General features: G+C 33.7%; 1 protein-coding gene across 1 annotated transcript in view; it reads right to left on the reverse strand.

The window, feature by feature from the left end:
- Window positions 1-974: 974 nt before the first annotated feature.
- ACTR3 (actin related protein 3) overlaps window positions 975-23396 on the reverse strand; it is a 55931-nt gene continuing 33509 nt past the window's right edge. The window contains exons 5-12 of the mRNA XM_023622805.2: window positions 20791-20886; window positions 19311-19418; window positions 14118-14261; window positions 12192-12365; window positions 6926-7018; window positions 6596-6721; window positions 3331-3414; window positions 975-2204 (exon numbers count right to left, since the gene is read on the reverse strand). Of these exons, the coding sequence (XP_023478573.1) occupies window positions 2109-2204; window positions 3331-3414; window positions 6596-6721; window positions 6926-7018; window positions 12192-12365; window positions 14118-14261; window positions 19311-19418; window positions 20791-20886 (921 nt within the window). The 3' untranslated portion in view covers window positions 975-2108. The remainder of the gene's footprint in view (window positions 2205-3330; window positions 3415-6595; window positions 6722-6925; window positions 7019-12191; window positions 12366-14117; window positions 14262-19310; window positions 19419-20790; window positions 20887-23396) is intronic.

A 23396-nucleotide genomic window follows, 5' to 3' on the forward strand; every position in this document is an offset into this window, starting at 1 on the left:
AGGACCCACAACGAAGAATATACAACTATGTACTGGGGGGCTTTGGGGAGAAAAAGGAAAAAAAATAAAATCTTCCAAAAAAAGAAGATCTTCATATAAGTACATATGAGATTGTAATCTGCAGCTTTGTAAACACGTCTTTTGAGCTTGTTTACTATTCAACCATCCTAGATGGAACAGATGTATTTACAACAATGCTAATAACACTTTATTGGGCCTGGAGGATGAAATCTTTAAACGTTTATCAATTTAGCTCTATATCAAAAGATCTTTGAAAAAGCAAAGTGCAAAAGAGTATATAGAGTAATCTCTTACTTGTGTAAAATAAGGAGGTATAGTCATTTCCATATTCAGAGATAATTACAAGGACACAAAAGACACTTCTAACAGTGTAATGAAGAGAAAATGAGACAGGCTAGGTTGAGAAAGAAACCTAGTTTCACCATCTATTCTTTGGTACTGTTTGAATAGTTTCTTTACAATGTTCATGAAATACTTTTTCAAGTAAAAAAACATCTTTGATACTGATACTACTACCACCACAGGGCATATAGTTTGTTCTTTATTCCCGCAAAGAATTAAGATTCACATAAATGATTCATATAATTTTCAATATCCAGATGCACTCTAAATAAAAACTAAAGTTTAGTCCCCAATTCTATCTTTACATTAAAAACAAACAACAAAAACACTTTAATTGTTCTTTAACTTTTAGATAGAGGTATACTACTCCTATGTGTTATTTTCATGGATAAGGAAGTTCAAGTGTTCACTGGTATTACTGTTTAAGTTCTGAAAAGCCCAAATTATTCCCCATTTTAGTCTTCTATAAACTGGTAACATTTCCAGTTCACAAGAAATTTTCTACCATACACATTATACAGATTCCAATGAATCCTTCTTTTCCAATAGAAACAGAAATCATATAAAATACATAAACACATGACACTGCTTCCAAAAAAAAAAACATTAGAAAAGGTAATTCAGTTTTAATTTATTTTCATCACGTTTTCTTCATGATCCAGATATTTTAAAATGCAAAGAAAATTAACTTTCCATGATATGTCAGGGACTGGCACTAAAAAAATTTCCAGACTGCAAATGAGTTATACAAATGAAAATATCAATTGGAGATCCAGTTATCAAAATGAAAGCACTCAACATATTAAAAGTTCACAATTATTTGTTTAGAGCACATAAAAAAGTCAGCTTGCTAACCAACTGTTGTGATTTTAAAGAACTATTGCAGAAGTTTGAAGAAAATAGATTTATTAGTTAACTTATAAAGAGATTAAAGAGCTTGAAACAAGTCTTAAAAAGAAATTTGTGCCTTTATTAGAATGGTGTTAGGCTTTAAACATACCAATTTTGGTAATCAAATTATTCGTTTTTAATAAGAAATGACACTACAGAACTGCAATACTGATCCAACAGTCTTGTCTTTACTTTTCCTTTAAAGCAAGAAACAGAATGCGAGTAATCAGAAAGCACTAAGCAGGCATCAGTTAATCCAAGATACTAGCTTCTTAGTTCCAAAAGCACTTGCAAAGAAAATCATTGTGGGGGTACGGGGGATAAAAGCAACTCGTAATAACTGGAATCCCATGAGTGTGTGTGTATGCCAAGTCTCATGAGGCTATTTTTTTAATTTATCCTTTACTTGGTCACTTTTTTCCCTCAAATACTAGTTTTTCTTTGACTTTTTTTCCTCAAAGTATAAAAAGTATGAAATATAAACAAGCTCTTGCATTGCCCACTTAGAAGTGTACAATTCAAGCATTATAGAGCTATCTACATACCGATAAATCCCATCAAATCTTGGATAATTCAATAATATACAAAATATCAGGGCACAGAAAGAACTAAAACCCACTTCTTTTTGTTACACATAAGATTCAAATATTTAATCTAAAAAAAAAAACAATCATTTTGGCTCTCCTCTACATTCCCATGTTGATATATTTATTAAAATATTCCTGTATAATTACGTTTGGTCTTCTTATTTCAAGTCAGGCTTAAAACTTCAAAACCAGCCATCCAGACAAAACAGGTAATCAGAAAGATTATTTCTTTCCCGCCTCCCTAACCCCCGTAACTATGAGTCAATTTTACGACATGACTCCAAACACTGGATTGTGACGACAAATGCTAGGTCCAATTTCTTCATAATCCTTTTTGGTGTGGCATACTTGGTAGAACTCAGGCTGAAAATAAAAAACATGTATTTTTATAAAGGTCAAAAATCGAGCACTTTTTGATATGCTTTAAAATAAATTTGTTAAACCTAAAATGTTTTTTATTAGTCCATCCAGGGTACTTAAATGAAGTTTGAGATTCTAGCAACCATGACTTAAAGTCAGCTAAAAATCTGTATCAGAACTGAAAAAGAGCATTTAACTCACGCCCCTTCATCCCCCTCCTCAACATGTTTCTCCTAGGATTTTGAAATTTTGAGGAGTGGAAGATTGATTCTCAAATGCCCAGACTATTCTGCTGAGGCTTTCCCACATCATATATCAAATCAATCATCTTTAAGAAGCAGCATTAATCTAATGTAAAGATAAACTACACTTAGTCATGCTACAGAAACTTCTAGATCAACTTGCTTTCCTCACTCAAGTTCTGGGATAGACAGACTATTTCATGCCCTCTCTTCTCATTTCTCAAAGGGCAAAGTTACAAACTCAACTAAGTTATATGGCACAACGGAAGACGACTAAAATTAAGGAAGAAAGTAACTTCTAGCTCTTATTTTTAAATGGTTTTAAATCCAGGTTTGTATAGTTTTCAATAATTCAGATAAAAGTTCCTTCATTTTATTCAATATTCTGTGGACTACAGGATGAAGCAGCAACATTCACTAGGCTAATGACATTATGCTATCTTTTAAAGGGGCTTTAAGATGTTTTGGTTTGGGAAGAGGGCTTAGAACAACTCCCTTTACTCAGTTTACAACATTATACTTCCTGTGCAATGAAACATAACTATTACCTTAATGCTTTTAAATATTTACACAAAAAACCAATGACCTTCTGATATCTGCATTACCACAGGGTTAAAACAATTTTCCCTACAGGTAAATTTGAAAGCTCTAAATGCTCACTCTAAAACAATGTCTAGCAAGCAAAGAAAAATACGAACATTAAATCCAAATGACTTCCACTTTTTAAAATACTATGTACATATGTATCTAATTTTAAAATTTTCCCATGCAATATTTAAATAAAATTTAAAGAAATTCCCCTTGTTCTTCTAAACTGTATAAGTACTGATAGATTCTTCTATCTAAAAAAAACCCCAAATTTTAAAAGTAAGCTTCATCTGACTCACCGTGGAAGCCAGCATCGATCCTCCAAACCAAACTGCATATCGCTGCATGTGGTGGGTAATGACTTGTACATCAATAGGTTTTGGCTAAAAAGACATGGTAAGATCAGTTCAACAGTAAATTCAAATAACAGTTTCTGTATCTTTTAATCTTAAATGTACACACATAAATATGTAATATTTCACATACTCAAACATAAATAAATAAAAATTTAATTTAAAAGATGCAAGAGGTGCATAGGACAAAACAGAATACAACAGAAACAAATTAAGCTAATTTTATTTTTTTTAAAAAGTATAACCACACTGAAGCAGGGGAAGGGAGTAAGCCAAGTAACCTGTGAACACAGCATTATGACTATGCCCTCAGGCTTAAGACAAAAACTAAGCAAATACTGAACTGTACTTCATAGGTTTATTTCTCACAGTGTATGGATTAACAATCCTGAAACTACTATATCCATATTCCAGGATTGAGCAAACACAATTGCAGATAACGGAAGCCAGGTTTCTCATTGTCAGAGGTTTCTCACTGTCATTATAAATATGGAAAGGTACAAGGCTAGAATAAACCTTCTGGAACTGGCAGTGTCAGTATGAATTCATGGTTTTTAATTTATATTGAGAACTAGACATAGATGTGTGTGTGTGCGTGCACCAAGAAGGCCTAGAAGCAGTGACTACCCAGTAGCAAGGAATATACCTAGTGTCTAAACTTAATAGAATTCTCCACTAAAAGCAACAAGGTGCCATGAAAGACAAATTGCTGATTCCAAGACTGGAGAAGAGAAAGTGCAAGATGAGCCTAGAACATCTTGCTGTGCCAGAAAGTAAGGAAGTGCTTCAAAAATAATGGGGCCACATCAAAAGGACATAAAAACCACCATGAATGGCTCCCACTGGCCAAATCTGAGACAATCTGGGCATCAAAATTAACGAAATTAATAGTATTAATGATAAACTGATACCATACTGCAATGATATTAATGATATAGCCTATAGAATAAATGAGAAATCTGGAGTTCATACAGATATTACTGAATGAATGAAAGAATAGAGAAGGGAAAATTCTTATAGTAAATTGAAAAGAAAAAACGTAGACGAAATGATGGGATTTGCAAAATACCATTTGGCAACTACCACAGTAATAACTATTTTAGGAAAGAAAAATGGATATTAAAACCAGTGGTTGAAAGTTTGATGAGAAACAGGATAGTTAGGTAGTCTGAAAGTATCTCCCCATATGAATTTTATTAAATATAAAGGAAAAAAGAACTTTTACAGTAGAGAAACCTGGCAGACACAACTTTAACCAAATAATCAGAGTTAACATATGGGACAAATCATGTCATCTGTCTAGTGATACAACGTACTAAAAAGGAGATACAACATCACTTTTGTCCTATTACTGCCAAAAGTGCGTAATCTGAACCTAATCACGAGGAAACACCAGACAACCACAAATTGAGAAACATTCTGCAAAATAAATGGACTGTAATCTTCAAAAACTGTTAAGGTTATAAAAGACAAAAAAGACTGATTACTTGATCCAGACTGAAGGGACATGATAACTAATTTAAACATGTCATCTTGGATTGGATCCTAGACCAGAAACAATACGTATTTTCTTTCCTTTTGCTATAAGGGACAATAATGGGAGAACTGGTGACATTTGAATCAGGTCTATAACTAGATAATATACTGTATCAAGGTTAATTTTGTGATTTTGATTATTTTAATGTCCTGTTTTCAGGAAAGACACAATAAAACTTTCAGGGGTAATGGGCCATCACATTTGCAACTCACTCTTAAATAGTTCAGAAAAAAACAGTTTTTGCACGTGTAGGTATGTGTGTACATTTGTGTATATACATATATTTATAGAAACAGAATAATAAAGCAAATATGATACAATGCTAATATTTGGGGAATCTAGGAATTATGAACGATATACAGGAATTCCTTCTATGAGGTTTTCCAACCTTTCTGTGAGTATGAAATTATTTCAAAACAAAAAGTTTAAAACTTGCATGTCATAAAAAGATATGGCTTTTTTTGTTGTTAGAAAAAGCTATTTGGTTGCAATTAAAAATTACAAATTGAAAGAGAATAAAGCCAGATTTAGATACAGATATATTAAGATGTTACAAAGATTTATAAAAACGACTTATCAAATAAAATAAAAGGGAAGGAAGCAGAGCCCTCTAGCATACAGGGTTTTTTGTATATAGTTAGTTATGTCAGTACAATGCTGACATCACTGGGGAAAAAAACCCCTCATTTCTTATTTAGAAATGTACAAGAAGCTTAAAAGTATGTTAAACATTTTTACTTTATTGAAACACTATACTCAAAAACAGCATTTCTTTTTTCATTTCATGAATCTGTAATGAGTCATTACAAACTAAACAACTACTTAAACATATTTTTTACTGTACTCTATGGGATAGGTTTAAGACAATCAAAATTTAAGAGCTGAAAACAGTCAGCTGTCATGTAATATTTCAACAAGCAGCAAATCCTAGAGTGTTGTATTTTACTTTTAAGTAATTTTGAATGACTGTGGTAGTCTCTGATGGAGCCCTCATTCTTGGTAATTTTCCAAGTTGAATAAAATGTGTTTTATTTAGCAATATATCCTCTGGATGAATGTTTTGTTTCAATATTCTACATTTAACAAGGATAAAACATAAAATTTATTGAAAATTTGCCTCATAAAAATAAAGCAGACATCTGAGAATTTAAAATTAATTTTGATTTTTTGATAGCAAGCCCAAAAGTCCAGGACATAACAGAAAGGTTATTTTGCTGAACCACCAATTTGATTGCAACTATGAGGCTGCTACATGGGAAGCTAGTCAGTCTGCGAAGGCAGGCTTGACCACCCAACATCAGCATCTCTCACTCAACTCTACTTTATTGTCCCTTCTACAGTATTTAAAATTTTATGGATCCATAAGGAATATTATCCCTGGAATATGAAAGGAATCTACTATATATAAGTTATCTGTATAGAGAAATACCAAAAAAATCTTTCTCACAGCTATAACTAAGGATATTTTCCAGAAATAGAGGTAATATCCAAGAGGAATCAAATGATCAAGAATATCGTGGACATAAATTTATAACATTAACCACTTTCCATGAGCATATCTAATAGGTTCCTCTTTTCTTCCTAAACAAGAGCAAAAGTTGGCAGACATTTCCCATCTCTATTACAATAATCAAGGCACCCTCAACCTTCCCACCAATAATTGAGAAAACCAACCTTTAATCTACCACCACTCAATTCCTCACTTAATTTCAGCCTGGCATCTACAGTTCTTTTCAAATCTCTTTGCAAGCGACGTCCAAAGTCCCTGAACATGGTTGAACCTCCAGACAGGACAATATTCTATATTAGAGGAGAAAAACAAATAAATAATCATATTTATTTAAAGAGAAAGAAGAAAAATTCTAAAGATACAGGAAACGGTACTAAAATTCTATTATATCCTTTTGAAGAGAGGTGTTTTTAAATTTAATATTTAACGATAGGAAGAAAATAAAGTTTTTTTAAAGTATGACCTTGAATAACAATTTTGCTGTAAAAACTGACCTTGTAGAGAGGACGCCTGACGTCAATAGGACAATTCTGAATTACTTCATCTACAACTTCTGAGATAGGTTGAGTAAAGTCCGGATTAGCAAACTGAAAAGTAAAGTTGGATATATGACAGAGATTAGATCACTACTGAGTTAAAATCACAATAAAAAATTGAAAAAGTTTTCAATTCAAAAACAAAGGACTTTTAGAAACCATAAATTCTGGTCTCTGATTCAAACTGAAGACGTTGAAATCAGTGATTTCAGAAGAAATTAAAATGATGATATATACCATTTTATAACCATCAGAATAGCAAAAATGTAAGGCCACATATACCATGAGCTGGCAAAAATCTGGGTAAATTGCAATTCTTCATACTGCTGATAAGAAGATACACTGCTGTAACCATTTTGGAGAACAACTTGGCAACATCTAATAAAATCTAAAATGTACACACTATTAACTCCACTTCTTAGAACCCCAAAGGAACTCCCATATACGTGTGCTGTTACATAAAAACTTTGTTTATAGGAGCAAAAACAACCCATAAGTCCATCAATAGAGTACAAAATAGATAAAATGTTGTACAGTCAATTCTCCTTATTCACGGATTTGGTATTTGCAAATTTGCCTACTCGCTAAAATTTTTTTGTAAGCCCAAACTCAACACTAGTAGTGTTTTCAGTCATTCATGGGTATGTGCATGTGCAGAGCTGCGAAAGTTTGAGTTGACTGACTTGCACATTCACAGCCAAGGTCAAACAAGGCAACGCTCTGCCTTCTCGTTTCAGATTTCACACTATATATGTCCTTGTGACAATTTATTTAGTGCCAGTTTTCATTTTGTGGGTGATTTTGCTGCTTTAAATGCACCCAAGCTGAAGTGTTGTCTACTGTTCCTAAACACAAGACAGCTGTGATGTGCCTGACAGAGAAAATGTATGTGTTATAAGCTTCATTCAGGCATGAGTTATAGTGCTGTTGGCCACAAGTCCAATGCTAATCAATCGACAATATAAATCAAATAACGTGTCTTTAAACAGAAACACACACAAAACAAGGTTATCTATCCAAAGGTTGACAAAAATGTTGTTACCCAAGGCTGACAGGAACCTAACCCTGTATTTCCCCTAGGAAAAATGGGTCAGTAGTTGCTAACTCAGTGTTCAAAGTAACTTTATAGAACATCTACTGCGAATAACAAAAATGAGCTGAATACTCATTCCATAGTCAAAATAAACTGTTTCCAAATAAGGTGACACTCAAAACACAAAATCCATATAATGTTTCAGGGTTTTTAAAACAGTCAAGGCATTAGGTAAGGACATCTGTAAAGAATATTCTACTTGGGGCCGGCCCTGTGGTCAAGTGGTTAAGTTCATGCCCTCTGCTTCAGTGGCCCATGGTTTTGGCAGTTCAGATGCTAGGCGCCAACATGGCACTGCTCATCAGGCCATGCTGAGGAGGTCCCACATGCCACAACTACGACCCACAACTAAAATATACAACTATGTACTGGGGAGCTTTGGGGAGAAAAAAGCAGGGGAAAAAAAAAAAAAGACTGGCAACAGTTGTTAGCTCAGGTGCCAATCTTAAAAAAAAGGAATATTCTACTCATGCTTCCTCCTTTAAAATCCAAGATATCTCCTATCTTCCATACTATTATCTATCTTGTGGTAATGATCCTATTCATCTAGGATTTGGGTTCAGGATCTTCTATAATACCTTAATTCCTGTCCTTAACTTGGGGTTTTAACATCTCTAACATTTCAACTTCAAAACAACTGATGGTTCCTTAACTTGAGTGACCTTTAATCCACTTCTACTTAAGCCACTCACATATACATGGCCCCATAAGAAAATCTGCCCTGACTTCTAGCTACATGAGGTTGCTTCTCTCTCTCTCCATCCTCTTGAATACCCACTGAAATGACAGAGGAAAGTAAAAGGAAAGGTAAATGCCAAAGGACAAAAAGAGGCGGCAAGGAAATAATGAATAAAATATTTCAATGCTGTTTGCAGGACAAAAAAGGAATGTTACATCTTAAGTACTTCCAGAGGGGCATACTGGTAAGTGAATTCACCCTGTAGAACCTTCAAAACTCCAAGAAACTGAACATAAAAGAAACCACACAAAGAAAGGCAAAACAAGACTTTAAAAAAAGAAATCATTAAAATTCTCTACATGGAATAAGTGAGACCCCCAGGTTCCCTTCCATACCTTGTATAACCAGGCAATTAATTAAAACCCCCATGAATAAATGAAAGGAAGAATAAATGAACAAAATGACACAAATGAAGAAACAAAACAAAAATATAGGAAAAAGATAAGTTTTTAGAGAAAAACTAATCACATTACACTACTGCATCAAAAGTGAACAACATTCACAGGTATAATGCTATAAATACTATATAATACTATTGATTTAGCCAGTAAGTATAACATAACATATGGACAGGCTGAGGGAAAAGAAGGTCTGGAAAAACAATCAACTACCCTAAAAGGAGGTTAGTAGACAAACTATGTACATTGATATATCAAGCAGCAGCAGAACAAGCACAGTATTTGGAAATCTGGAGGCAATCACGAAGAGTAATGGCTAAGTAAGAGCTAGTGATTGCTCTGCAGAACACAAAAGGGTGAGGGAGTGGGAGCAGGAGGTGAGGAGCTGCGGTTTTTGTTTTAAGCCTATTAGTGTTATCTGACTTCCAAAACTATGTGCATATATCCTTTTAATTAAGTTTTATTTTAAAAATTGCAAAGAAAATGTGCTGTCTAAAATCTTAAAATCTCCCATACACTTACCTGCACAATGCTTTATCCTTCTGGTGCATATTCCCAATTTATGACCATATGCCAATTCACCATGATCGCCAATACCTGCCTGCATCCCCCGCTATCTCTAAGTAACTCAGCCTTCCGGATTCCCTCTCTTCTCTATTCTGCAACACTTTAACCTCTGCCTTGTCAAAATCCTTTGCTCCTTTCCCAGAACTACCTGGGGGAAAATATAATATTGTATGACTAAAAGTTTTGGCTATCTACTTCAGTGGTGCCCCACTACTATTAATATGCATTCCCTAGTCACCCATTCAATTCTACTCTCCAGGGATTATAAAAGTCACTATTCTCTCCCAGCCCTCAACCTTACATCCAATCCCTTCCCCCAACACAACAGCTTGATGCTACTTCATGAAAAAATTAAAACTATGAACTATGATGATGAATTTCCTGAACTACCTGGCTGCCACTCTGCCGTTCCCAGCTTTTTCCCACATTTTCCTGTACCCGTACTTAACTCCTTACCTCTGTCACTGGAGTAACCTCTCTTAAAAATAAAACCTACCTCAGCATTATTCTTGCAGTTGACTTCTTACCAGTTTCCAGTAGCCACTATGTTTTTCTTTCAGAGCCACCTCACAGGATGTCCACACTGTCAATTCCCAAACCTTCACTGATTCAACAAACTGCCTCTATCACACCATTCCATTGAAATGCTCCCCTAGGACCACCAATACTCTGCATGCTAAAAACCCATGAGTACCTCTCGAGTTTCCTCTATTACCTCACTGCAGCACCTGGCACTATTTAACCTCTCCCTGAAACATTCGCTTTTCTCAACGTTAAGACCACAGTCCCCTGGCTTGCCTTCTCCCTTTCCGTGTTCAGTATTCTTTGCAGGTTTCTCTTACTCTTCATGTCCATAAAACGCACTGTTCACTGGGGCTCCATTCTTCCCCTTCTTCCCACTCCACCTCCTCTCCCTAGCCAATCTCTTCCTTTGCCCCATATATGCGGACGACTTCACATTTATTCTCACTCCAGGATACACACCTCAGTTCACAACCCTTTGAACCCAAGTGTTCATTTCTGAACCTTTTTAAAGATGCATAATCAACTCATCTCTTGTTTCTATCCCATCTATTCTTCCCCTTCAGTATTAATTTCAGTGGATGGCACATCTAGCTACTCAAGCTACAAACCTGGAAATCATTACAGATTCTTCATATTCTTACTCCCCTCACATCTAAGCAATCAGTAAGTCATGTTGATTTTAGTCTTTTTCTCTCAGCTCCTTTCTCATTCTCATTGACCTACTGACATTATTTATCCTTCCTCTGGAAAACTGCAATAAACTCACTTGTTTCCAACACAATTCACACCTCTGTTCCATTCTATCCAACTTAGTGCAGCCACAGTGGCCTTTCTAATACCATACATAAATCTATGCCACTTCCATGCTGAAGATTTCTGCCCAAGTACAGAATCCAGCAAACTCCTCTGCACAGCATATTAGTCCCTCATGATCCAGCCCACGAACACCCCCACCTGGGGATCCATCTAACTACCACTCCCTTTCTTTATACTTTTATTATCTAGCTCTTTCATATCACAGACCTCTACCAAGCTTATCTCCTCTGCCAGATATATATATTCCCCTAACATAACAGCCTGAGGAAAACACATTCATCCTTTAAGTCTCAGTTCAACTGTTATATCTTCTAAGGAGTCTCCCTGGTTCTCCTAAGCAGACTTAGACGCTCCTTGTTGTTATGCCCTCACCAAATACATGCATTCATTAGAGCAACTCTACCTGTTTACATACTCATCTCTTATTGTTTGAGCTCGATAAGAGCAAACTAATATAATTTTTCACCTTGAATAGTCAATGCTTAAACTGAGACAATGAAAACTATATTCACTATTTGCAGAGTAAAAACACAATATTAAAAAATAATTGCTCTTGATGCTAAATAGCATACGCATTTAATAAGTTCATTAAGTCAAATTTCTTATACTAAGTTACTAGAAGAATTTTTCATTATTAAAAGCACATATTTCATTAATTTAATACAGCCTGTATATTGTTAACATTTCATGGAGACAGAAGGCTATTTTGCTAATAGTTTAATATTTTGTTATGACAGTAGTCAACTGAAGGTTCTTTGCATAATCATCATTTTACACAAGGCGGGGGGAGGATGACTTTCTAGAACCTTTCCCAAAATATTTTATTTAAATGATCATAAATTTTAAAAGCTCCTCTCTTTCCATGATCCTATGTAAGCCACAAACAGGCAAAAGTCTCATTTTCTAAATTTATGAAAAATATTAACTGTTTAGCCTGTTTTAACAGTGGCATTCTTTTTCTTGAAAAATATGACTCACTACAGTATAAAACAGAAAGTTCCTGAGATTCATTCTCTTTGAATATTTTATAGCTGACTGTTATTTTCTGCTGAATATTTCAAAACAATTTCATCTAAAAATACTTACCTCTGGATGAAAAAAGATTTCAGGTCCCAAAAATCTCTCATAACCAACATCAATGGAAAATTCTTTCTTTGAGATAGCATTGATTCCAGTATACTGTTTAATCCACTTTGTTCCATCTGTATCATACTTGTTAAATTCTTTTACTAAATCAGGGCAGACATAACTATAGCGCTCCTAGAAAAAAAAGAAAAGTCACTTTCCCCTCCTGTTTTAGGAAAAGTAAAAAAGGATGGCATATTTTCAGTAAATTAGAATCAAATGAAAATACATCTTCAGAAAATAAAATTAGGAAATTAAGCTGCAAAAAATTTTATGTTAGGATATTATCATATGTGCATTACAAATAAACAGACCATCTCCTACACATAACTTCTGGCTTCATATATCACTAGAGCAAGATTTGATGAAGAGAGTTTTCTATTATTTTAATGTTATTTCATGAAAACATTCATTAATGTCATCCAACATTTTACACTGTTTCAGTAATTAATGAAGCTTGTATTCTAGAGAGGAGAGAGCATAACATATACACAGAACTGGAGAATAAATAGTTGATACAACCACACAAAATACTATAGATCTTTAATGACCTTTTTAGAACAAAAGTGATTATGGTCTAAGTAAATGAACAAATGAAAAAAGGCTGAAGATATAAAATATTAATTTTCACTATACCACCTACAAGGCTGAACTGTTGCATATTTGATTATATGCCCTAAGTAAAAGTTTCCATGAAAAATGCAGTTTAAAATGCTATGGGTTACAACATTCTACGTGCAATTTATGGACTCCTGATGGCCAGTCTCATATTGCTTTTTAAAGAAAAACATACACTTCACATATTTTTATACAATAAGGATTATATCCCAGAGACATGCAATTATAACTGATAAAAGACAAAGTGAAAGAATAGTGGAAAACAAAGGACAATCTGATTATGCTGTATTAGGTCTTCTTTATGCAAACTTTGGAAGATGGAAATGTTGATCCTTAAAAGACATTTAGACTCAGTATCAGTATTCTCAAGAACAGATTTAAATCCTTGGAGTTTCTGCTACGTTTTAAAACTCTACAGATTTCCCAAAGATGTTGAAACAATAGTGTTCATATTAATTTTTTACGTATTTAATTTTGATGCCACAAACTTGGGGTGACTCTGGCAGCCATTTATTAATTCCTTTACTTTCTAGGAAGCAATAGATTCATTTTCATTCCTAACCTTTGAAGAGCCAGGGAAAATCTATAATCATGCAAAGATAGGCAAATAAATGAAGTTACTTTTGCCAGGGCAATCTAGCTTTTACTTATTCAAAACATACGTGAGAAACCCATTGAAATTTTTTAGGTATGTTGGCAAATGATAAATTTCAAAAGCAATGCTAAGTGTTTTGATAGTTTGTAGGAATCATAATAAAGACTTATAAAGCAGACAAATTATTAAACTACCTTACACAGCCTTCACATTTTTCGTCTATTTGCCATAAGAGTTGAGCCAACCGTCATCTCTAATAGCCAAATGAATCAACTACATCAAAAAAATTTTTGTGAAAGAAAACTGTTAGTATTAAAATAAAGAATTCAGTGAAGAAATTGAGATGTGAGGACTCTCAAGTGAACTAATTATTTATTTTCACTAAAATTCGAGAATAATGACAAAAATGTATGTTAAAGTCAGTTGACATAAATGTTACCTGTTAGTTCTCTCAAATAAATGTGACATGTGGAGAGAACAGGCAAAGGATTGTTAATCTCCAATAATTTCCTTACAAGTAATATAGAGAAAACACAAATATAATTGAGTAATGTTTCATAACAGGTTACCAAGTTTTTTTTTAAGTACTGTTCTTCACTTAAGAATTTTTCACGTTAATATTATAAATTTGATTTCAATTTCTAAATGAACTACATTCTCATCATTACTTTTACCTTTACTGCCTTAGCAGTTTCCAAGGATTGCTCTGGAGGGATTCCTACTTCTCGATCTCTCAGCAACTGCTGAATAAAGTACGTTATATCTCGTCCTGCGATTGGAATGTGCTTAATACAGCTACCAATCACATACCCTTCAGCCTAGATGGAAAAAAGAAGTGTCAAATTTACTTTCAATGCTTTGAAAATTAATACAAGCTAAATAATTAACAATTAAGAAAGATCAATTTCTCAGTTTAGTGTTTTGCATTCTCTAGTATTGCTTTTTCTCAGGAGTATTCTTCTAGTCTTTATTCCTCAACTGTATTCCTCGCAGTTTACTTATCAGAAAATTCATAATACTGTACTGATATTATAAACCAGAACGACCACATACTTAGATTTATTCTACCACTCACAAGAGTATATAACCAAGACTGAAATGACTCAACAACATAGAAATAATAGATTTCAGAAATCTTAAATGTTTTAGATAGGAGACTTCAGATATTATTTTTAAATATTTTATAATTTCACTAAAAAATTTAGACTGTATTGTAGGAAATTTGATCATTAATGCACAAACTAGCTATCATTTTACCTAATAAAGTAGGTATCTATTTCACAAGCCAAAGGCATTCCAAGCACCATCATAATGCCAAATAATTAAATTCTAAAGAAAGAATTCATAAATTTACTGATATGAGTAAAGTAATGTAGCACAATTAAATTTCATTAACAAAAAATATTAGGGATAGTCTCATCAGGTCATGAGACAATATTAAGGATTGGATTTATCCTCTCACCTCAAAGAGAGAACAGGACAAATTATATGAAATAAAGGTTTTCAGACAGTAGACAACAGGCTGAGTAGGACAGTGATCCCAAAGAGAAGGGAACAAGTAAGGTGAGTGCTACAAACATCCCATCTCACTACCAGGCAGCAATAATCGGAGGGAGAACCCAAACAGAATCTGGTGGTCTCACTAAGTTGAGGCTACAGGATTTAGATTTCAGGACGGTCAAGGTGGCTACAGTTTGCAACTAAGACTACTAAAGTGGAAGGAGTTGCACAGACAGAGAGCTCTGGAGATCTGAAGAGAGTAACACCTTAGCTGTCTAGTAATCATGACATTCATGTGAGGAAAACATCAAGAACAGAGAAAGAACCTCTGGAAAAGAGTAGGCAGAACCAGCTCCAAAGCTCACACATAACTGGGAACACCTTACATTCCCATTAGCCAGAGTTGTAAGACCTCAAACACATGACATCGAGTCCTCAGAAGAGTACTGCCTCAACAGTGGGAACAAAGTCGGCTTAGAGAAAAGGTTGTTCTGGACTTGCTTAGTAATGCTTAAAAGGAGCCCCTGAAAGGATCAAACTGATTCCTAGTCACTTAACTATGTCCCAGAAAAAAGCTTAAAATATTTAAAGGAGTCCAAAAATCCAGGACATTACAACGTGAACATATAGTACCCAGTCAAAAATTATAAGCATGCAAGGGAGCAGAAAAATACAACACTTGCCCAGGAGAAAAGTCAATCAATAGAGAAAGAAACATATGCCAAAGATGATAGAATTTGCAGACAAGGACATTGAAATAGCTACTATATACTCCATATGATCAAGAAGATCAATGGAAATATGAGGAAGAGAGAAATGGAAGATATAAAAAGACCCAAACAGAACTTCTAAGAAGAAAAATATCTGAAATAAAAAATACATTAAATGCGACTACAGTAGATTAGACAATAAAGAAAAAATTGTAAACTTGAAGACAAAGAAATAAAAACTATCCAAATTGATAGAGAAAAAAGATTAAGAAAAAATGAACACAGCATCAGTGAACTATGAGACAACTTCAAGCAGCCTAATATACATGTAACTGGATTCCCCAAAGATGAAGAGGGAAAGGAGAGAGAGAAAAGTTGTGTGAATAATGGACAAAAACTTTTTAGATATGATGAAAACTACAAATCCAGAGATATAAGAAACTCCATAAACCCCAAAGAGAAGAAATAAAGAAAACCACATTTAGATACATCACAATCAAACTGCTGAAAACTAATGAACCAGGAATATATAGAGAAAATCCTGAAGACAGCCAGATAAATAGGAAATATTATATTCAAAGGAACAAACACAGGAATGACAGCAGACATTTTCAGAAACAAGGTAAGCCAGAAGACGGTAGAGTAACATCTTTAAAATACTGAAAGAAAAAATATTTTATACTTGGTATAAAATTCTATACCAAGCAAAAATATCTTTAAAAAATGAAGACAAAATAAAGGCTTTTTCAAAAGATCTACGTAAGTTGAAAGAATTCACCAGCTGACCAGCACTCTAATAAATGTTAAAAGGCGTAATTTAGGAGAAAAAAAAATGCCAGATAGAAATCTGGACCTATACAAAGGAATAAAGAGCACTGGAAATGGTATGTGAGTAACTATAAAAGAACTTTATCTCTTTTTCAAAATCTCTTTTAAAGATGACTACATGTTATGGGCTGAGTTGTGCCCCTCCCCTCTCAAAATTCCTACGTTGATGTCCTAACCCCCAATACCTCAGAATGTAACTGTATTTGGAAATAAGGTCTTTAAAGGGGTCACTAAGTTAAAATGAGGTGATCAGAGTGGGCCCTAATCCAATATGACTAATGTAAAAGAGGAGATTAGGACATAAGACACAGGGGGAAGACCATGTGAAGACACAGGGAGAATAATGAGCCATCTACAAGCCAAAGAAAGGGGCCTCAGAAAAAACCAACCCTGCCAACACCTAGATCTCAGATTAGCCTCCTTATCTGTGAAAAAATTAATTTTCTATTGTTTATGCCACTCAGTCTGTGGTACTTCGTTACAGCTGCCCTAGCAAAACTAATATATTACTGGGCCAGCCCCATGGCCAAGTGGTTAAGTTTGCGCGCTCTGCTTTGGCGGCCCAGGGTTTCACCGGTTTGGATCCTGGGCACGGACATGACACCGCTCATCAAGCCATGCTGAGGTGGCATCCCACATGCCACAACTAGAAGGACCCACAACTAAAATATACAACTATGTACTGGGGGGATTTGGGAAGAAAAAGCAGGAAAAAAAAAAAGTTTGGAAACAGTTGTCAGCTTACATGCCAATCTTTAAAAAAAAAACTATCACAACAAAACAAATTAGTAATGTACTATTGAGTTTCTAACATAGAGAAGTAAAATGAGTGACAATGATAGTACAGACTAGAGGGGAAATATACTGTTGTACAGTCCTTATTTATGAAATAGTAAAATGTTATTTGTAGACTGTGATACATTAAAGATGTTTACTATAAACCTTAGAACCACCATCAACAAAAAACAAACAAATGATAACAACAAAGTACAGTACAGCTAATAGGTCAAGAAAGAAGAGAAAATGGAATTACAAAAATATTCCATTGATTCCCTAAAAGGAAGCAGGCAAAGAAAAAAAGGAACAGGAATACCCAATTCTTAATATCCTTACTAAAATTCATTTTTTCTTTTTTATGTTAATTTCTATTTGCAAATTATCTATGCTAATATTAATTCTCAAGATACTGAAATTACTGCTTAGTTGTGTAGACGTTAAGAAAAGGTTGACATCAGAGAGAACCAGTTCAAATTCTAGCCCCACAACCTATTATTTGGTGATCTTAGGCAACTCACTTATTTGCATTTTATAACGAGTAAACTGAGGTCCTCAAAGGATAATAGAATCTACATCATAAATTTTGAGGTTTGAAAGAGAATTTTAAATGAAAATTTTAAGAATCTTTATGTACCACTAAGAAAAATATGCTGACAACTAAACTATAAAAAGCCATCAAACGCTGGATACATCTTAATTGCTAAGATATTAAAATATCCTCCAATGGCTAAATAAAATGTGTTATATCCATACAATGAAATATTATTTGGCAATAATAGGAAATGAAGTACAATACATCCTATATGGATGTACCTTGAAAATGACAGGCTAAGTAAAACATGCTAGCCACAAAAGACTACATAGTGCATGATTACAGTTATATGAAATATCCAGAACAGGCAAATTCATACAGATGGAAAGTAGATTAATGGTTGCCATGGGCTAAAGTTATTAGGGGGAGAGTGACTGCTAACGGATACAGGGTTTCTTTTCAGAATGATAAAAATGTTCTAAAATTAACTGTGGTAATGGATGTACTCTGAATATACAAAAAAAAATCACTGAACTGTACACTCTAAATAGATGAATAGTATGGCGTATAAATTATATCTCAAGAAAGCTGTTATGTAAAAAAAGGCAATTATTACTAAAACTATTATGACATCAGGAGGGTGGACTATGACATCTAATCCAAACATAGTCACTCCGAGGATGTAATCCTCAACAGAGGTTGCTTGACGCAGTAAAACTAGGCATGAGAATAATGAAGAAATAAAAGTTGAAAATAATTTAATTCCTTACATGATATTCAGTATAATATAAAAATTATTTTACAAAATAAATCTTTCTATATATACCCGTCTAATAATGATTAGTATGAATTTGAGTAGTCATTTTGAATCTACTAGGCATAATCAAAAACCTAATTTATCATTAAGAATTGGAAACACATAGGCCTTGGCAGAAAAATGCTATCTCTGACAACAATCCAATCTGATGCATTTTTCTTAACATGCTTTCACTAAATAAACTATAAAGCGCAATCATAACTGGAGTTTTTTATTCAAAAAAATAATTCCCCAAAAGTCATTAACAGACGTGCTTAAAACTAACTGCTATTTAGTTAACCTATGTACCAGTCTGAAATCTGTTAAATAAGGATAAGAGAGACTATCAACTGGCTAACACAGACACATCCAAACTGCAAAACAGAATTCCATGCTTAAGAAAAGAAAGGAATAATACAATCCCATTTCAGATACTGAAATTCATGATTTCCTCATTATGAATTAGAAACTATTTCAAATAATTTTCTAATTATCTTGTAACTGCAGTGCAAACCTATAGCAGACGAAACATTTTGGAATATATTTATAATATTTTAATAATAATTTGAACAAAATACACCTATAGCTAAACCAATGGCCAAATTACAGCAAACTTTTACAGTGTTATCTCTAAAATTCTTAAAAAGTGTTATTAATTCATAAAACTTAACTTTGCCAGATGTGTTATCTGATGCCCTGTTCAGTAATTTTAAAATATCCTTACCACAGGAATGACATGAGTGACACCGTCTCCACTGTCTATTACCGTACCAGTCAACGTTCGTTCTCCTACTTGTCTTGAGGTCCAGGATGCAGCTAAGGCAAGAACGGCCTTGAACAAAAAGAAATAAGATAGGCAAAAAATAAAAACAAAGACATAGAAAAAAAAATTATTGGAGTACTTTATTCAATTTTATATGTAATATCTTTGGAAAGAAAATACACAAAATTAATTTATATTATTCAATATTAAATTGTTCACATCCTACATTTTATTAAGACAAACTTACAGGCTTATATTTGCTTTTATGGGCATAATCATAAATTTTCCATGTTTTAATGAGGGGCATTTTTCTCCTAAAGCCAAAAAGATGTAGAAGACAAAATACTACAGTACTAAGATTGCCAGGACTTAAACTATGTTTATATGGGCAAGCTTCTTACAAACAACAAAGTCAGGTGAAAGTAAGGTAGAGAAGTACACAAACCACCCAAATTATTCAATACATAGACGGTTATAAACAAGTATCACTCATAAGATCAGCTCCAAATTTTTTAAGTGCAGTCTGCATTTAGGAATATGTAACAAGTGATTTAACCACAGAAAAAGCCAATGCACACTTCCAAATACTATGATTTAATTAGGAAACAAAGATAACATTTTTCTATGAAAAAGAATTTTTTTTAAAGGTTGAAAATTAAGAAATTAACACAACTAGTTCTTCTGTAAAAAACTAAATTTCATACAATCCAAGCCTCAAACAAGATGTATGATTAATAATTAAAAACAGAGCTAAACTGGCTTTATTTTACCTACTTACAATATAATGGCAGAAAGGGACCTAGAAAGATATCTAGGCCATCTTCCTTTTTAACGCAGTATCACACTATACTCATTGCAGGCTAACAGAACTTACAATAGTTTATATACTTACTAAGCATTTGTGATATGCCAGATATCACATTTGCTATGGGGTTAAAAAATAAGAAAGAGGTGAGCTCTGATCCAAGGGGTGGGAGAGAAGCTGTTCCATACAGATATATATATACAAATTAAGTACAATAAAATATTACAAGGATTTATGATACATGGGATACAGAGGGGCACAAAGGAAAGGGTGGTCAAAAATACCTAAAGGTAAGTCAATCAAAACAGACTATGAAAAATGGACACAATGAATATTACCAGGATAAAAGAATATGTATACAAAGTTCCTGACATGAAGTAAACACTCAATATTAGTTCCCTTATTTCTGTCTATGAAAGGCCTTGAAATATCCAAAGACCATTAACTTACTTTCTTTAACATTTCTCTTTCACTGTGTAAACAGTTTCATTTACTACAATATGATTTCTAAATTATCGATTCAGGAAAGAACTATGATATGCTTTGAGGTTATGAATAAAAAATATATTTTAGGAGTGAATTAAACTAGATGAAAATTTAAGAGTCAAGCTTACCTTGACTTATTAACTTGCTTACCTGCACAGCAATGTACAAGCCTGGAACATTGAAGGACTCAAACATTATTTCAGCAGTATATTCCCTGTTTTCTGGAGTATTCAGTGGAGGTTCAGTCTATTAAATCGAACAACATTTTAAATGTACAATATCAGATTATTTTTAAGTGAGAAATAATTCATTTCAAACAATGTACTTAAAAGTCATTAAAGTTAGAGGTACAAAGATAGACACACAGACCACAAAGAAAAACTACAGAACTCAAAGAGATCTATACACACATGAAAACAATATGGTTACTCACATGAAAAAAAAAAAGAAACAACTCCTGTCACACCACTTAGAAGGATTCAGCATTGAGAAAGGGAAGGAAGGAGGGAGAAAGGGAGAAGACCCAGTTACATGACCTTGTAAAGAAACCATGATAATGACAGGCCTCCAGGCAAACATACCAATGATATTTTCTAGTGGAAAAATCCTCATCTACGTAATGCTTTTAGCAGGATGTACCTGATTTGTCTACAATTACAGAAAATATGCCAAGATTCTACAAATTTATGGCACAGCTTCCTGGAAAATGTTATAGAAGTTATATAACTGGTAAGAGTATAAAATGGAGATGTTTACATAGTTCTCTTCAGTTTAAGTTATGTGACTGCATACATCACGAAACCTATGGGTTATGTCTGGGCCAGAACAAATCCTAGACAGGATCTAGGGAACAGCACTCACAATCATGGACTTCATGTTTTGACTGTGTCTCATGATCACCTGAATTGTTTAAATTATTACAGTTTGAAACTGGGTAAGACTTCTGGTTCTTATGATCCTTTGTGTTATTTCAAATATTTAAACACGAACGGCAAAATTTTTAAACTTAAAAAATACAGAAGAATTATTGTTTTGACCTTGAGGTAAAGAATGATTCCTTAAATTTAAAGAGCACAAATTACTAAGGGAAAGACTGATAAAACTTGAATTCATTACAAATTACATGATTTTTTAAATTCAAAAGACACTATAAAGTAAAAAAAAAACCACTAGGAGCAGACTTTTTCCATATGTAAAACCTTTAATACTTTAACTACTATTTAAATGTGTTTAAACTTATTTAGCAGAGTTTGGAACTATGTTCAAGAACTAGTGATAGGTATATACAAAATTAAGCAAACTAAAAAACCAAGGCAATTAAATTATAAACTCCAAGAAAAACAGAAGTTTTATATACAATAATCAGAGGACTTCACAAAGGAAAATATATAAGCAGCTAATAACCACATGAAAAAGTGCTCAACATCATTAGTCATCAGGAAAATGCAAATTAAAACCAAAATGAGAAATCTTATACACCCACCAGAATGGCTAAAATTAAAAAGACTGGCACACCAAATGCTGGATAGAATGTAGAGCAATTAGATCACTGACACATTCTTGGTGGGTGTGTAAAAAGGTACAACCCCTTGGAAAAAGTTCTGAAAGTTTCCTATAAAATCAATCATGCACCTACCCTATGACACAGCAATTCCATATCTAAGTATTTACACAAGAGAAATGAAAACCTGTCCACACCAAGGCCTGTATAAAAGGTTCTCAATATCCAAAATACTCATATAATAGTCAAAAACTGGAAACAGCCCAGGTGATCATCAAGAGGAAAATGAATAGTTAGGCAAATCTATACAGTGAAATACCTGTGCTGGAAAAAATCAGAACAGTGGTTGCCTCTATGACATGGGGGTAGGGACTAACTAGGAAAGGGTGTGAGAAAACTTTCCAGGCTGCCTGTAATACTCTATATCTTGATAAAGGTTTAGGTTACACAGATGTATGCATCTGTCTAAACCAGGGGATGGGCAAACTACATCATGCATCCTGTAGAGCAAATCCGGCCCACCCCTTGTTTTTGTAAATACAGTTACTGGAAAACAGCCAAACCCATTCATTTAAGTATTGTCTATGGCTGCTTTCCTGCCACATCAGCAGAGCTGAGTAGCTACAACCGAGACCATATGGCCCACAAAGCCAAAAATATTTAGAGAAGTTATGCCAACACCTGGTCAAAACCCATGGAATGGTAGGGTGAATATTTGTGTATTTTACAGAATGCAAATTTCATATAAAAGAAAAAAACTATAAACAAATAATGAACTCTAGCTGATGGTATGCATGCTAAAGTATCAAGAGGTGAGAAGACTCCATTGGCAACTCATTTTGAAGTGATTAAAAAGATAAAATGGAGTGATGGATGGATCACCAGATGGACAGATGTCATAAAGCAATTACAGTAAAATTAATTGTTGAGTCTAGGTTGTTCATTGTAAAGTTCTTTCAACTTTATGTTTATGGTCCAGCCATAAATAATATTCACAAATCACCATAATATAGAATATTGATTTAACCAAAAATTATGATATAACTCTATTGCAGGGAAGAGGAAAAGGTAGGAATTTTGTGTTAAGGGAGGGGGGATAAAAGGAAAAGAACAGAATTCTCATCTTTCCTACCAGGAAGTTAGTAGATAGTGTCTAATATTTAAAACAACAAACAACAAATAGGATAAACATGCTTACATTTATGAGATTATTATCAGGAAAAACTCTTTAAAAATTTAAAGTATTTGCCTCTAG

The sequence above is a fragment of the Equus caballus genome, chromosome 18, assembly GCF_041296265.1.
Source record: "Equus caballus isolate H_3958 breed thoroughbred chromosome 18, TB-T2T, whole genome shotgun sequence".
NCBI classification, from domain to species: Eukaryota; Metazoa; Chordata; class Mammalia; order Perissodactyla; family Equidae; genus Equus; species Equus caballus.